The sequence below is a fragment of the Oncorhynchus clarkii genome, chromosome 10, assembly GCF_045791955.1.
Source record: "Oncorhynchus clarkii lewisi isolate Uvic-CL-2024 chromosome 10, UVic_Ocla_1.0, whole genome shotgun sequence".
Classification (NCBI taxonomy): Eukaryota; Metazoa; Chordata; class Actinopteri; order Salmoniformes; family Salmonidae; genus Oncorhynchus; species Oncorhynchus clarkii.
The window spans coordinates 56535773-56552433 of record NC_092156.1 but is presented as its reverse complement, the minus strand read 5'-3'; the positions used below and the strand labels follow the sequence as shown (position 1 = coordinate 56552433).

Sequence of the window (16661 nt, the reverse complement as noted above, 5' to 3'; positions counted from 1 at the left end):
CTATTTATCATACTGATTTAAATGACGAGAGGTTTCGGGATCTGGGACTTTCATTCTCACTCAGATGTATTTACATACCTTTAGTTTGCAGTGTACTCATATCAAAATGTACTTCTCAGTCATTATTGTCTTTAAACACACTTACTTGTTCCAGCCTGTGGACTCTGGTGTAAAGTCTCGTAACCTGCAGCCAGATCATTACAGTCTTTCACACGGATCTCCTCAACATTGGCATAGATGTCCTCTTCTATCTCCATATCTCAATGATGATGATAACTGGTACTGTGTGTATAGTTTCTGTCTTTGTCTGCTGTCTGTCTCATCGATGCTCTGAATGTCCTTACAGTCCAAATTGCAATGAGGTGAAATAAGTGTGTGTGTGTGTGTGTGTGTGTGTGTGTGTGTGTGTGTGTGTGTGTGTGTGTGTGTGTGTGTGTGTGTGTGTGTGTGTGTGTGTGTGTGTGTGTGTGTGTCTGAGAGAGAGACAGAAACAGAGACAGGGAGAGAGAGAGAGAGAGAGAGATGGGAGTTCTGTTCCCCAACATCCATATAAAGAAGCACAACAATATTCAATGTGGAATAAAATACAATAACAGTTGTATTTTCACTTTGGTTTAAAATAATTTATAATATGTGTCACATAGACAGAGTAATTATGCCTGTAATGTACAATACAATTCAAACATTTCTGTTCTGTTAGCTTTCAGAATATGTATTTAATGTTATCTACAAATTGAACAAATTGAAGCATGGCACTTGCCTTGTACACAGTTCACTGTTAGACGATTAGATTAGATTTGACCCTGCATGTCAATTCACTACATTAGCTTTCAGGTTGGAGTTTCACATTCATAATACTATGGTTCTTAAAAAGCAATTATATATTATATAAAGTAAATCATTACAAATCATAGCTACGATCATTACTAATCATAAGAACAATCATTACTAATCATAAGAACAATCATTACTAATCATAAGAACAATCATTACTAATCATAAGAACAATCATTACTAATCATAAGAACAATCATTACTAATCATAAGAACAATCATTACTATCATAACTGATGTCGTAATAGATTTCAATTACACTTCAACAATAATCTGTGATAATACAATTGCTAACTAATAATACAATTGCTAACTCAAAAGGGAATTCAGATATTATTCTCCTGTTGTGGATGGATTTGTTATGACACTGCTCTCACATACCCATTGAGTACTCACTGAGCAAGGCTGGTCATTCCATGACTGAATCATTTCCCAGTCCCACAACAGATTAATGAACCTGTTGAAAACCACACAATCCTCCTCCCCATCAGCATTATTTGGCTCTCCTCTTCTCCAGAACCTAAGAACCAGTTCAGCAGAAAATGATATCAACATGATATTAGTTCAAGAAACAATACGCTTCAAAAAGAAACGACAAGAAGTCAATATTACTCACGTTGTTGGTGATGTTGTTCCATCCACCCATTTCCAGAACCCTTCCATCTCTGAGTCAGTCAGACCAATCCAGAAGTGCACATCTTTTTCCATTTTGTTTAGAAACACCTGAAAATAACATAGTTGGTATGTTTAGTCTGTCTGTCTGTCTGTCTGTCTGTCTGTCTGTCTCTCTCGCTCTCTCTCTCTCATTCATTATTTCCCCCTTTCTTTCTGCTCCTCCGCCCTCTCACCTGTTCCTCTCTGCTGTTTATGATCACCAGGTCTGCTCCTCCCCTTGTACAGTCTGCTCTGCTCTCAGTCCAAGTTTTACTCTCTGTTGAAAGGTAATAACAGCTACAGTACCAGTCCAAAGTTTGGACACACCTACTCATTCCAGGGTTTTTCTTTATTTTTACTATTTTCTACATTGTAGAACAATGGTGAAGACATCACAACTAGGGAATAACACATATGGAATAATGTAGTAACCAAAAAAGTGTTAAACAAATCAAAATACAATTTATATTTTCGCTTCTTCAAAGTAGCCATCCTTTGCCTTGATGACAGCTTTGCACACTCCTTGAGCTCCTGTTCCTCTTATAGAATATTTGCTCAAAAGCACACTGGAGCCCCTGCACCTACAGTACCAGCACCCAAAATGAGTACCGTTACCGATTTCAGTCTAAGTCAAGCACTGCACATACATACACTCAGACAGACAGACAGACACACACACTTTAAAGTTAGTACCTTATTTATGGTGAGTGGACGGCCTCTCCACTACTTTCTGAAGATGTGGTGACTAGTCTGTGACTGTGAGAGACTGATTATTCACATGACTGATTGTTGCCTAAGTAAGAGGTGAGAAGGAGGGACTGCCATGCAAGGGTTCTTCGGGCTGAGGAAACCAAACTCAAACATTGTCATAAGAACTCTGCTGGGGACTATGTGTGTTTTCATGTCTGCATTAGCGTTACTGTAGATTACTGTGAGTGCACAATCATGTTTTATGTAACTTTGAAGGCAAGATTAAAATGTAGGTCAATGGACCTTGCACATAGTCACACATAATAATAAATCACATGCATATGCATGCAGTAGGTTAATAAAACAATGAAAGCCGAATTACTTGGTCTAAAGTGCAGAAGTATGAAAAATTATATTGTTAGAATGGGAATAAAGGAGGATGAAAATGAAAACTATCAGTCAAAGGAGGAAAAAGTCGTCAATGAAACGTCAACTCAAGGTAACGAGCGAACAGTTGGAAACAAACTATTTACAAAAAGCTCACTGTTTCGGTGGCTGAGCAGAGGGAAGGCCCCGTCTGATCGTAGCTATGCTGACCCACTACAAAATGAAAATTGCCATGTTACAACAAGGTAGGGAATTGAAGAACACCCCATTCTCTATTAATGAACAATTTCCTCATAAAATAGTTCCCTGTAGCCTACTTTCAAAAGGCTCCAAGCAGAGAAGCAGATTATTTTGTAAATTTTATTCCACCTTTATTTAACCAGATAGGCCAGTTGAGAACAAGTTCTCATTTACAAGTGTGACCTGGCCAAGATAAAGCAAAGCAGTACGACACAAACAATAACACAGAGTTATACATGGAATAAACAAACATACAGTCAATAACACAATAGGGGGAGGAAATCTATATACAGTGTGTGCAAATGAGGTGAGATTAGGGAGGTAAGGCAATAAATAGGCCATAGTGGCGAAGTAATTACAATTTAGCAATTAAACACTGGAGTGATAGATGTGCAGAAGATGAATGTGCAAGTAGAGATACTGGGGTGCAGAAGAAAAAACAATATGGGGATGAGGTAGTTGGATGGGCTATTTACAGATGGGCTATGTACAGGTGCAGTGATCTGTGAGCTGCTATGACAGCTGATGCTTAAAGTTAGTGAGGGAGAAATGAGTCTCCAGCTTCAGTGATTTTTTCAATTTGTTCCAGTCATTGGCAGCAGAGAACTGGAAGGAAAGGCGGCCAAGGGAGGAATTGGCATTGGGGGTGACCAGTGAAATATATCTGCTGGAGCACGTGCTACGGGTGGGTGCTGTTATGGTGACCAGTGAGCTGAAATAAGGCGGGGATTTACCTAGCAAAGACTTATAGATGACCTGGAGCCAGTGGGTTTGGCGATTAATATGTTGTGTGGACCAGCCAACAAGAGCATACAGGTCGCAGTGGCGGGTAGTATATGGGGTTTTGGTGACAAAACGGATGGCACTGTGATTGACTGCATCCAATTTGCTGAGTAGAATGTTGGAGGATATTTTATAAATGACCGAAGTCAAGGATCAGTAGAATAATCTGTTTTAAGAGGGTATGTTTGTCAGCATGAGTGAAGGATGCTTTGTTGCGAAATAGAAAGTAGATTCTAGATTTAATTTTGGATTGGAGATGCTTAATGTGAGTCTGGAAGGAGAGTTTACAGTCTAACCAGACACCTAGGTATTTGTAATTGTCCACATATGGTAAATCAGAACCGTCCAGAGTAGTGATGCTGGACGGGCAGGCAGGTCTGCGCAGCGATCGGTTGAAGAGCATGCATTTAGTTTAGAATTTAGAATTCAGCATTTTGATTTAGCATTTAGATGTAGTATTTAGATTTAGCATTTAGAATGTTCTTCTAGTGGTCGATAAATTATATGTAAACAACCAAATGTTCAAGGACTCAAAGATTACAATGTGGCTGTGAGCGATAGTCGCCGATGCATATTTACACAGTATAAATATGGATTAATTTGTTTTTTTACAAAAACTTTTTTTTGCATGAACAATACCTTTGGATTCATGGTAATTCTGAATGGGTATGATGAATTTATCATTTTTCTATTCAGGCAATATGGAACTGTGGACTATATGGATGTAATATCCGGTTTTATATTGATTTAGGGGAAGGCAAGGATGGGTAAGGCTGACTTTTTTTTCTTCATGATTTTTTTATGTATTTAATTTGAAGATTGTACATTAGAAATACCAATTTAGTTTTTTTGTTGTTTAATATGATATGTCCAAATTGTAGAGGTCGAGTATATCATGACATAAAAGCTGTTATATAGTGCGGGCCTTGTTCGCCGTGTGAATCCGAACGAGTAGCTTTTCAGATAAAACTTAACAAATATGAATAGATTTATTATAGGGCTAGGATAAAGGATTATATCATTTAAAACCTGCCTAGGTTCTCTATTGGAATAGGCCTAGACGATCCTAAAATAATTTGTAATTGCCCTTTTATAAAATAAATCTCAATATAAAAAAGTAAAGGATTATTATTCTTCTGATACACACCGGCAAATGGATAGATTAGGTATTGTCAACAGGGTTGGTGTCTCTACTGTGTGGCGGGCTGGTTAACACTAGGATAAAGTGATTAAAGTTAACGGTAGAACTAACACAATAATTGGCTTATGGAAGCACTTCTCTAAGCGAGAGAAATGTATATTATATATTTCTATATAAGCTATTTATCCTACCTTTTATATTCTTGATCCTAATGATATAGGCCTAGGTGTAAAACAGCTGAGGTGATAGAGCAACGACCCTGGAATAAAAAAACATAATGTGTATGGGTGGAGAGAGGGTCGGTTTTACAGGTTTACTTCCTCTGGATTGTCAGTACTGCACGTGTTCTTGGCTGGCGTGCCGTGGCTGTGTTGGAATCGACCGTGAGTTTAACTTGAGTATGCCTTCCCTTAAGGGAGTGCCCGGGGTTGGCTTGCGGTCGGCTCTGGCAGAGCCATGGCACGATACAACAGGATATAATGTGATGCCTAAGGCGTATTTTTACTTGCAGTCATTAGCGGCCGTTAGAATCTGTGTTCCATTTTCCTTATTCCTTTTTTTTTGTCGGAATACAACGGAACACAATGAAGACTACGTGAAATAGGTATTGCATGTAATGGACATAAAAAGGAATCGTCTTGCGTTGCGATATATTTAGGTTGTTTTCTCTTCGTTAAAAAAAAAATCGAACAATTGAATCCAATGAACTGAGCAGGCTGGGCTGACATGCTTATAGCCTTGCTCGGACTTTCAAACATGAGCATGCATGTATAAGATTGTGCTGTTATTATTTCTATTAATATGATCTATTATTGTTACTAATTTCTTTCTGACTGTTTTCCATGTTATTTGGTTAGTTCTCTTAAGCATCCTCATAGATAATGATGTTATCATGGGACTGCCCATATTTCCCTCTGGCCAACGCCATTTGGCGGCCAAGGGTTTGCCTTAGGACGCAAAGGTGTGTCATGATTCAGGGAGATGGTCTGATGGTCTTAGTGACAACAGACCTAGATATGGGGGGAGGTTTTAGTGGGTGTAATGTTAGTACAATTGGAGGTTTACAAAGTTGCAGCTACAGTATGCTTAACAGAGCAAATTATTATGGTACAACTATATGGACACTTAATCATCATGGTGCTTTTTAATGGTAAGTTTACAAACATTGGTTGTGGTAAGTATAATTCAAACTTGGTTGTCATTATGTGGGGATATAAGTATAGCAAGTTATAATTGTAATGGCTTAGCAGATCATACAAAAAGAAGATCAATTTTAAATGGCTAAAAGAAACATACTATAATATCTATTGTTTACAGGAAACTCATTCTACAAATATAGATGAGGTTGGGTGGAAAAAGGACTGTGAGGGAGAAATATATTTTTGTCATGGGCAAAAGGGATGATTATACAAATGAAAACAAATTTTGACCTCATTGTGCAAACAGATCCGCAAGGAAGATGGATTATTTAAAATATGCTATTGGACCAAAAACAGATCTAGCTAATTCATCTATATGGGTCAAATAAAATGCAAATGAATGACTTAAAATTCATACAATGTGATGTTCTGGATTTTGGTTTTAGATTCCGTCTCTCACAGTTGACCTATGATAAAAAAAAATTACAGACCTCTACATGCTTTGCAAGTGGGAAACCCTGCAAAATCGGCAGATTTTTAGCTCACAATCTGTGGATAATATACGACTAGAAAGGTTAAAAAAAAATTGTAAAACATCACAGCACAATTGAAAAACATATGGCACATGGAAACCAAACGAGGGTGGTCTATGGTGATAGGTGGGATGGGCTGAGAGTGGCTGAGGGTTGGGATTGAAGAGTTTATGTTTGGTAATGTGTTATTGTTATGTGACTGCTTTATATAAAAGTACCATGTATGTCAAATGTATATGTCAAATGTATATGTAAAAGTTATTTATATGCAGCAAAAAAACTGTTAAGAAAAATGAAGATATGTGTCCTCTAAAGAGGGGGGTTGGTGGAAGGGTAAATATTTTTTTTTTTAAATGTAAAAACTGCATGCACTTAAAAGTGCGTCGCAGCCTCTCCCTGTGTGTATACTCGTGCACATAGACTGGGCCATGATCACACGGACCCCAAAGCGGCGTCATTTGCAATCATAACTGCTAGAACATGAGGTTGATCACCGAATGTGGAGTTGAAACACAAACAAATGTGTTTAAAGTTCAATTGACTTTCAAATGAACTTTAAAACAGATCATTGAAAAATATTGGGTTTTCTGATTGTTATCCATTGGGGTGGTGTGTGTCTGTGCCAGCAAGTGTGTGTTCTTACCGGATCTCTGTCCTCTCTTTGTCCAAATCTATTTCCAGATAGTTTTAGCTAACACTTTAGGTCTATCCTGTTAAGTCAGGCTCTGAGACAAACAGCTTCACAGAAATCACCTTACAGTAAATGAATGATCTGAGCTTGTGCTGGGTCTAACAGTAATGTAGACTACCCACAGAGACAAACTCTGTCTTGAAGCTAACCTCCTTCACTGGGTGTATCTCAATAGTCTTCAGTGGCTTCCTCTCCTCTGCTTCAAATGCACTGATCTGAAACATGGGACAGGTGAAAGCAATATTGTGGATTTATTCTGTTTTTTACCCACATGAATTCAGATGAAGGAAAGGAGACTATTGAGATTCAAGAACTGTTTGACCCAGCGTGCACTGACCCTCAACGCCCACACATGAATTGGTCAATATCCCCCACACTCACTCTCTCCCAATCCTTGTGAGTTTGTTTCCCCAATGCCAGAATAAAATATAGTGTACACGCCATAACTTATTAATATAACTTTAAAACTATTAGGTGTGTTTTATATGGTGACAGACTTACAAATACGTACAGTTGAAGTCGGAACTTTACATACACTTAGGTTGGAGTCATTAAAACTCATTTTTCAACCACTCCACAAATTTCTTGTTAACAAATTATAGTTTTGACAAGTCGGTTAGGACGTCTACTTTGTGCATTACATAAGTAATTTTTCCAACAATTGTTTACAGACAGATTATTTCACTTATAATTCACTGTATCACAATTCCAGTGGGTCAGAAGTTTACATACACTAAGTTGACTGTGCCTTTAAACAGCTTGTGAAATTCGAGAAAATGATGTCATGGCTTTAGAAGCTTCTGATAGGCTAATTGACATCATTTGTGTCAATCGGAGGTGTACCTGTGGATGTATTTCAAGGCCTAACTTCAAACTCAGTGCCTCTTTGCTTGACATCTTGGGAAAATCGAATGAAATCAGCCAAGACTTCAGAAAAACAATTGTAGACGTCCACAAGTCTAGTTCATCCTTGGAAGGAATTTGCAAATGCCTGACGGTACCACGTTCATCTGTACAAACAATAGTATGCAAGTATAAATACCATGGGACCATGCAGCGGTCATACAGCTGTCACGTCCTGACCATAGGAAGCCTTTATTTTCTATGATAGAGTAAATCAGGGCGTGACAAGGGATTTAGTCTAGTTTATATTTTCTATGTGGGGTTCTAGTTTGTTTTTTCTATGTTGGTGTTTTGGTGTGATTCTCAATTAGAGGCAGCTGGCTATCATTGTCTCTAATTGGGGATCATACTTAAGTAGCATTTTTTCCACCTGTGGGTTATGGGATATTGTTTATGTTTAGTTGCCTGTTATCACTGCATTGTCGTCATGGTTTGTTTATTCTTTATTTGTTTTGTCTTTGCTTAAGTGTCACTTTATTCATTCAAATTATGTGGGACTCAAAGTACGCTGCGCCTTGGTCCGACATTCATTATTACGAACATCGTGACAGAATATCCCATCAAAACAGGACCAAGCAGTGTGCCCAGGAGGAGAAGACATTCTGGACTTGGGAGGAGATTATGGCTGGGGACGAAAGTCTTCCGTGGAAGCAGACGCAAGCGGTGAGGGAAGGACAGCGACTACCCCAGGGTTCGCAGCCATGACGCAAGTCCAAAAGACAGCCCAACAGCACAACGAGGGGTGTCGGCACACGGGGTGTCGGCGACGCTGAGGGGTGAGTCAGAGACGAGGAGGAATATTGGGACAGATTGAGCGAGGAGTGGTTGGCGAAAGTTGAGGAGAGTGATGAGAGATAGCTGTTGGTTTGGCTGGAGAGGCAAGACAGTCGCCCTGAGGATCATGTTAGCCGTCCGATGCCACCTGTGTCAGCTCTCCGCACTCGCTTTGAGGAGAGTGTCATCGTTCCGGTACAATGTGTGCCGGTTCTACACACCGTGTCTCCAGTGCGCCTCCACAGCCCGGTACGTCCTGTGCCACCTCCCCGCACTTGCCGTGTGAAGGTTGTCATCTGTCCAGGACACGTTGTGCCACCTTTACGCTCCAGATCTCCAGTGCGCCTCCACAGCCTGGTATGTCCTGTGCCTGCTCCTCGCACTCTCCCTCAAGTGTGTCTTCCCAGTCAGGTACCTACTGTGCCTGCTTCTCACACTTTGCCTGAAGTGCGTGTCCCCAGTCCAGTACGTCCTGTGCCTCCTCCCCGCACTCGCCCTGAGGTGCGTGTCACCATCCTGGTGCCAACTGTACCGGCCCCATGCATCAGGCCTCCAGTGCGCCTCCCCAGTCCAGTACGTCCTGTGCCTAATCCTCGCGCTCGCCCTGAGGTGCGTGTCACCAGCCTTCCTGCGACGATCCCCAGTCCAGAGCTTCCGGCGACGGTTCCCAGTCCAGAGCTTCCGGTGACGGTTCCCAGTCCAGAGCTTCCGGCGACGGTTCCCAGTCCAGAGCTTCCGGTGACGGTTCCCAGTCCAGAGCTTCCGGTGACAGTTCCCAGTCCAGAGCCGGAGCCTTCCCTTGCGCCGATGCCCAGTCTGAGCACAGAGTCCAGTCCCGCTCCAAGGCCGGAGTCTTCCTCTGCGCAGGTGCCCAGTCCAAGCACGGCATCCGGTCCAGCTCCAGGAGCCTTCTTCTGCACCGAGGTCCAATCTAGGTACAGTGTTCAGCCTGGGTCCATGGCTGGATCCGCGGGATGAGCAGGTTCTTCTGCTCACACCAGAGCCACCACCAAAGTTGGAGGATCCGAGAGCTGAGCGGGTTCTTTGTCCCGCAGCAGAGCCACCCCCGATGCTGGCGGATGAGCGGGTACTTCGCCCTGCACCAGAGCCGCCACCAACACTAGACCCCCCCCCCCCCCCCCCCCCCCAACTAAACCTCCCTTTGTGTTTCAGGTTTTGCGGTCGAAGTCCTCACCTTTGGGGGGGGGGGGGGGGGGGGGGGGGTACTGTCACGTCCTGACCATAGGGAGCCTTTATTTTCTATGGTAGAGTAGGTCAGGGCGTGACTAGGGATTTAGTCTAGTTTATATTTTCTATGTGGGGTTCATTGGGGATCATACTTAAGTAGCATTTTTTCCACCTGTGGGTTATGGGATATTGTTTATGTTTAGTTGCCTGTTAGCACTGCATTGTCGTCACGGTTCGTTTATTCTTTATTCGTTTTGTCTTTGCTTAAGTTTCACTTTATTCATTCAAATTATGTGGAACTCATTGTACGCTGCACCTTGGTCCGACATTCATTATTATGAACATTGTGACAACAGCTCAGGAAGGAGACACTTTCTGTCTCCTAGAGATGAATGTACATTGGTGTGAAAAGTGCAAATGAATCCCTAAACAACAGCAAAGGACCTTGTGAAGATGCTGGAGGAAACAGGTGCCAAAGTATCTATATCCACAGTAAAACGAGTCCTATATCGACATAACCTGAAAGGCCGCTCAGCAAAGAAGAAGCCACTGCTCCAAAACCACCATAAAAAAGCCAGACTACAGTTTGCAACTGCACATGGAGACAAAGATTGTATTTTTTGGAGAAATGTCTGCTGGTCTGATAAAACAAAAATAGAACTGTTTGGCCATAATGACCATTGTTATGTTTGGAGGAAAAAGGGGGAGGCTTGCAAGCCCAAGAACACCATCCCAACCGTGAAGCACGTGGATGGCAGCATTATGTTGTGGGGGTGCTTTGCTGCAGGAGAGACTGGTGGAGTTCACAAAACAGATGGCATCAGTCAGGAAGTTAAAGCTTGGGTCTTCGGTCAAATGGGTCTTCCAAATGGATCATGACCTCAAGCATACTTCCAAAGTTGTGGCAAAATGGCTTAAGGACAACAAAGTCAAGGTATTGGAGTGGCCATCACACAGCCCTAACCTCAATCCTATAGAAAATTTGTGGGCAGAACTGAAAAAGCATGTGCGAGCAAGGAGGCCTACAAACTTGATTCAGTTACACTAGCTCTGTCAGGAGGAATGGGCCAAAATTCACCCAACGTATTGTGGGAAGCTTGTGGAAGGCTACCTGAAACGTTTGACCCAAGTTAAACAATTTAAAGGCAATGCTACCAAATACTAATTGAGTGTATGTAAACTTCTGACCCATGGAAATGTGATGAAAGAAATTAAAGCTGAAGTAAATAATTCTCTCTACTATTATACTGACATTTCACATTCTTAAAATAAAGTGGTGATCCTAACTGACTGAAGGCAGGGGATTCTTACTAGGATTAAATGTCAGGAATTGTGAAAAACTGAGTTTAAATCTATTTGGCGAAGAAGGTGTATGTAAACACCCGACTTCAACTGTATATGCAACAACAAAAAACAATCAATGCATTTACTTTCAGAATGCTGGATACAATAATAGAATCATTTAGGACACAATGAATTCAATCACTGCTGTTCTCTTAGTTTATTAAATATACACTGAGTGTACAAAACATTTGGAACACCTTCCTAATATTATATTTTATCGGCTGTGGTCTTCAACCACACACAGACAGACAGTAACAGCTATTCTGTCCTCCTCTACTACCATTTCCAGGAAATAATTGGGTTCCAATTCAAAATGAATTTGTTTTGTGTGAAATGTGTCATTACTACATAGAAAGACAAAGTATGATAATATAAAACAGGATTCTGATTGATTTATTGATTTATAAAACATTGCAGCGTTTCATACATACTTCTAACAGGTGATAATATTATACATGTCTTTAGTATTAGCAGTGTGTTAGTGTCAGCAACATGTCTCCATGTCCCCTCTGTATGTAGTACATCTTTCATTTGACTACACATTTATTTCCATTTATATCCAACAGCAATGTGTTTCCTTTTCTCAGTGCAATGTGTTGATAAAATGTCCCTATGTCCCCATCGCAGTTTTTTATAATGTCTTGAAAAGGCTGGTCATGGCTCACAACACCATTATCCCAGAAACCCTAGACCCACTCCAATTTGCATACCACACCATAGTGCCCTCAAAGCTCATCACTAAGCTAAGGACCCTGGCACTAAACACTTCCCTCTGCAACTGGATCCCGGACTTCCTGACTGGCCACCCCCAGGTGGTAAGGGTAGGCAACAACACAACTGCAATGCTGATCCTCAACGAGGGGGCCCCATAGGGTGCGTGCTTATTCCCCTCCTGTACACCATAATTTAAGTTTGCCTGACGACACAATAGTGGTTGGCCTGATCACCGACAACAACTAGACAGCCTATAGGGAGGAGGTCAGAGACCTGGCCGTGTGGTGGCAGGATAACAACCTCTCCCGCAACGCGATCAACACAAAGGACCCCATTCTCATCAACAGGGCTGTGGTGGAGCAGGTTGAGAGCTTTAAGTTCCTTGGTGTCCACATCCCCAACAAACTATCATGGTCCAAACACACCAAGACAGTCTTGAACAGGGCACGACAAAGCCTTGGCATGGGTCCTCAGATCCGACTACAAGGCACTACAGAGGGTAGTGCGTACGGCCTAGTACATCACTGGGGCCAAGCTTTTATCACCAAGATAAGACTCCTTAACAGCTAATCAAATGGCTAACCAGACTATCTGCATTTGCAAATTGAAATGAGGTGACAAATGTGTTTAGGCACGAGAGAGAGAGAGAGAGAGAGAGAGAGATGGGAGTTCTGTTCCCCAACATCCATATAAAGAAACACAACAATATTCAATGTGGAAAAAAATACAATAAAAGTTGTATTTTCACTTTGGTTTAAAAAAGTTTATAATATGTATCACATAGACAGAGGAATTATGCCTGTAATGTACAATACAATTCAAACATGTATTTTCTGTTAGCTTTCAAAATATGTATTTAATATCATCCACTAGGAGCTAAAATGAATTAGTAAGTAGCCTATAATTATCATCCCATCTGACAAAGAAATAAACACAAATTGAAGCATGGCACTTGCCTTGTTCACAGTTCACTGTTAGATGATTAGATTAGATTTGACCCTGCATGTCAATTCACTACATTAGCTTTCAGGTTAAAGTTTCACATTCATAATACTATGATTCTTCATAATTCATTCTATATTATATAAATTAAATTATTACAAATCATAACTACAATCATTACTAATCATAAGAACAATCATTACAAATCATAACTAATGTTATAATTGATTTAAATTACACTTCAACAATAATCTTTAACAATACAATTGCTAACTGATAATACAATTGCTAACTTAAAAGGGAATTCAGATATTATTCTCCTGTTGTGGATGGATTTGTTATGACACTGCTCTCACATACCCATTGAGTACTCACTGAGCAAGGCTGGTCATTCCATGACAGAATCATTTCCCAGTCCCAAGACAGATTAATGAACCTGTTGAAAACCACACAATCCTCCTCCCCATCAGCATTATTTGGCTCTCCTCTTCTCCAGAACCTAAGAACCAGTTCAGCAGAAAATGATATCAACATGATATTAGTTCAAGAAACAATACGCTTCAAAAAGAAACGACAAGAAGTCAATATTACTCACGTTGTTGGTGATGTTGTTCCATCCACCCATTTCCAGAACCCTTCCATCTCTGAGTCAGTCAGACCAATCCAGAAGTGCACATCTTTTTCCATTTTGTTTAGAAACACCTGAAAATAAACATAGTTGGTATGTTTAGTCTGTCTGTCCGTCTGTCTGTCTGTCTGTCTCTCTCGCTCTCTCTCTCTCATTCGTTATTTCCCCCTTTCTTTCTGCTCCTCCGCCCTCTCACCTGTTCCTTTCTGCTGTTTATGATCACCAGGTCTGCTCCTCCCCTTGTACAGTCTGCTCTGCTCTCAGTCCAAGTTTTACTCTCTGTTGAAAGGTAATAGCAGCTAGATCCGAATCTCCTCCAACCGTCAGGGCAGCATCCTGCAGAAAGAAAGTACAGTGATGAATATAGTCATACATACAGAAAACGACTTTCAACATGTCATAATCAACTCAAATTCACAGTTATTATCATGGAATTGATACTCACCCAGTTCTTCTGATATCTTTTTCTCCTGCTCTAAAATTTTCCTTTGTAACTGGTCTCTCTCTCTAGTTATGGTATTATAATGAGTTTGTGACTGGTCTCTTTCTTTAGTCAAGCTTTTATAACTGATCTGTAACTGGTCTCTCTCCCTCTCCAACTGTTCTTTCTCTTTAGTCAGGTTTTCATAACTAGTCTGAAGCTCTGTGGTGTGGTTGGCTGTTAGGAGATACTGAGTTCTGGACAGTTGATTGTAGTCATCGTCATCTGTGACGGAAGAGAGAACTGTTATCCTTCTGTTGTTAACTTTCTTACGCACGCATAACTGCACTCAACCTAAAGCCCAACATGTGAGAATGGAATACTCACAGAGCACAGAGAGACCTATGACTGTGCTTAGTAGGAGAAGGCACAGCAGTCCCAGAGAAACTGTAGCCAGCTTGTAAGGCTGACAGTTCTGATTCCCATGCTTCAGTCCTGCAGGTGTAGAGAAACAAGCGGTTACATACACCTGACCTCATCCTCATCTATTCTCTTCTACCTCACAAAGCAAGGCTACTCTGATACAATGAGGAATTGATGCTGTGGTCAACAATAATTCTGTCTTCCTCAACTCAGTCCCACTTCCACATGACTGAAAATAAATTCAAACCAGAGGTACCATGCCCCCTCAAATATGTCATGTAAAAATAAAAATAAAATGTAAACTGTACATTTGTTGTTGTTGTTTCTCTATAATACTGCTAGCCACCTAGCAATTTTATGAAGTTGGCTTTAGCTAGCCGAGATAGGTTCCCAATCTCCAAACCTCATAAAAGAGTCAGGAGAGGAGGATACAGACAGCTCAAGAGATATGCTTAGATATGCAGTGATGGGTTCGGATTGCTAAACTTTAAATATTATTAATCATTAGTTATAATAGAGACATGAGGGGTGCCATAGTCTAGGGTCTACACCAGAGGTTAATGGTTATCTGTAGGAGGAAGGGTTATGGTGGGTGCAATTAAACTTGGAAAGTAATGAGTGCAGGGAGAACGATCGCATGTGGCAGGCATTGATAAGGGGGAGTGTCACACCCCGATCTGTTTCACCTGTCCTTGTGTTTGTCTCCACCCCCCCCCAGGTGTCAATTATTATCCCTGATGTATTATTCCCTGTGTTTCCTGTCTCTCTGTACCAGTTCGTCATGTTTGCCAATTCAACCAGCTGTTTCCTTGCTCCTATTTTTTTCCCCAGTCTCTTTTGGTTCTAGTCCTCTTGGTTTCGACCCTTGCCATCCTGACTCCGAACCTCCCTGCCTGACCACTCTGCCTTTTCTCTCTTCCTGTGTCTGCCTTTGGGTCTCGCCTTGTGTCCTTATAGGGAGAGAGCTGTGGATAAGGGGGCCGAGGTCAGGTCAGGTCACGTTAAGGGAGAAGGAACAGTTTATTGCCCGTATCACTTAGTTGCCTGCCTAGCAAAAAAGATGAAACGTTTAGTGAGAAGGAGGAGACTCCACACAAAGTGGGGTATTTATACCACCACTGGTGGAACCATGTCTTTGTCGGTACAGCTGTTCGATCCTCTGGGATGAATTACCTTGGTTTAAGCTTTCACAGTGTCCGTCGAGTTCTTACTCTGATAATTAGAACCTAACGCCAGAAAAATAAACATATTTTTTTACATAGAATTAAGCACATTGATTTTGGCTCTAGATTACAGGAAAAAGCTGTTTCAGGTGTTTGACAAATGCTAAATTCTCCGGACGCCCCTGATTCAAACTATCAAATCGTTTTGATTTTCACATTGTTGTTTGTTTTGCTTCAAATGTGTAAATCAAGTAAATGTGTCCCTCTAAAGGTTATTCATATTTTCACTGCAGTCTCTTCCCAAGATAGTTTTACCGTTTCTACAGCACATTCCACAGCATCCAGATTCCATCCACCATTCCCTCAGATCTATCACATATGTGTGAATCTGCCATGTCTTTGGACTCTTTAGAGCAGCTCTTATTGTAGGTCTGGTTTACACTTTCTTATTTATTATCAAAGTCTGTGTCTGTGTGTGTGTGTGTGTGTGTGTGTGTGTGTGTGTGTGTGTGTGTGTGTGTGTGTGTGTGTGTGTGTGTGTGTGTGTGTGTGTGTGTGTGAAAAAAAAAGTGTCAGTCAAGTCATAACTCTCAGTAAGAATCCGTGAAACACACTTACTTGTTCCAGCCTGTGGACTCTGGTGTAAAGTCTCATAACCTGCAGCCAGATCATCACAGTCTTTCACACTGATCTCCTCTACATTGGCATAGATGTCCTCTTCTATCTCCATATCTCAATGATGATGATGATAATAACGGGTACTGTGTGTATAGTCTGTTGATTTCTTTGTATGCTGTCTGTCTCAGTGATGCTCTGACTTCAGTCCAAATGACAATGAGGTGACAAAGGTCAAGTGTTTATGTAGTGTGTGTGTGTGTGTATGTGTGTGTGTGTGTGTGTGTGTGTGTGTGTGTGTGTGTGTGTGTGTGTGTGTGTGTGTGTGTGTGTGTGTGTGTGTGTGTGTGTGTGTGTGTGTGCGTGTGCTTGTGCGTGTGTGTTAGAGAGGTTCCTGTTCCCTATTTGTATAAAGAAGAGAAATATATCACAGAGGTGAAATTAAGACAAATTA

General features: G+C 41.2%; 2 protein-coding genes and 1 long non-coding RNA gene across 4 annotated transcripts in view; all 3 read right to left on the bottom strand.

Annotated features, from left to right (window-relative positions):
- LOC139419673 (CD209 antigen-like protein C) overlaps window positions 1–420 on the bottom strand; it is a 2801-nt gene extending 2381 nt beyond the window's left edge. For both annotated transcript variants that reach the window (XM_071169660.1, XM_071169661.1), the window contains exon 1: window positions 146–420. In XM_071169660.1, coding sequence (XP_071025761.1) covers window positions 146–257 — 112 coding nt within the window. In that variant the 5' untranslated portion in view covers window positions 258–420. The remainder of the gene's footprint in view (window positions 1–145) is intronic.
- Window positions 421–1215: 795 nt separating this feature from the next.
- LOC139419674 (uncharacterized) lies at window positions 1216–1766 on the bottom strand. The gene is made up of 3 exons (XR_011635428.1): window positions 1683–1766; window positions 1451–1557; window positions 1216–1354 (listed from the first exon to the last, which is right to left on the bottom strand). It is a non-coding gene; the product is annotated as an uncharacterized lncRNA (long non-coding RNA).
- Window positions 1767–13269: 11503 nt separating this feature from the next.
- On the bottom strand, window positions 13270–16322 carry LOC139419274 (CD209 antigen-like protein 2). The gene is made up of 6 exons (XM_071169228.1): window positions 16211–16322; window positions 14394–14501; window positions 14031–14291; window positions 13782–13921; window positions 13553–13659; window positions 13270–13456 (listed from the first exon to the last, which is right to left on the bottom strand). The coding sequence occupies exons 1-6, from the start codon at window positions 16320–16322 to the stop codon at window positions 13270–13272; spliced, it is 915 nt and encodes a 304-aa protein (XP_071025329.1).
- Window positions 16323–16661: the final 339 nt, after the last annotated feature.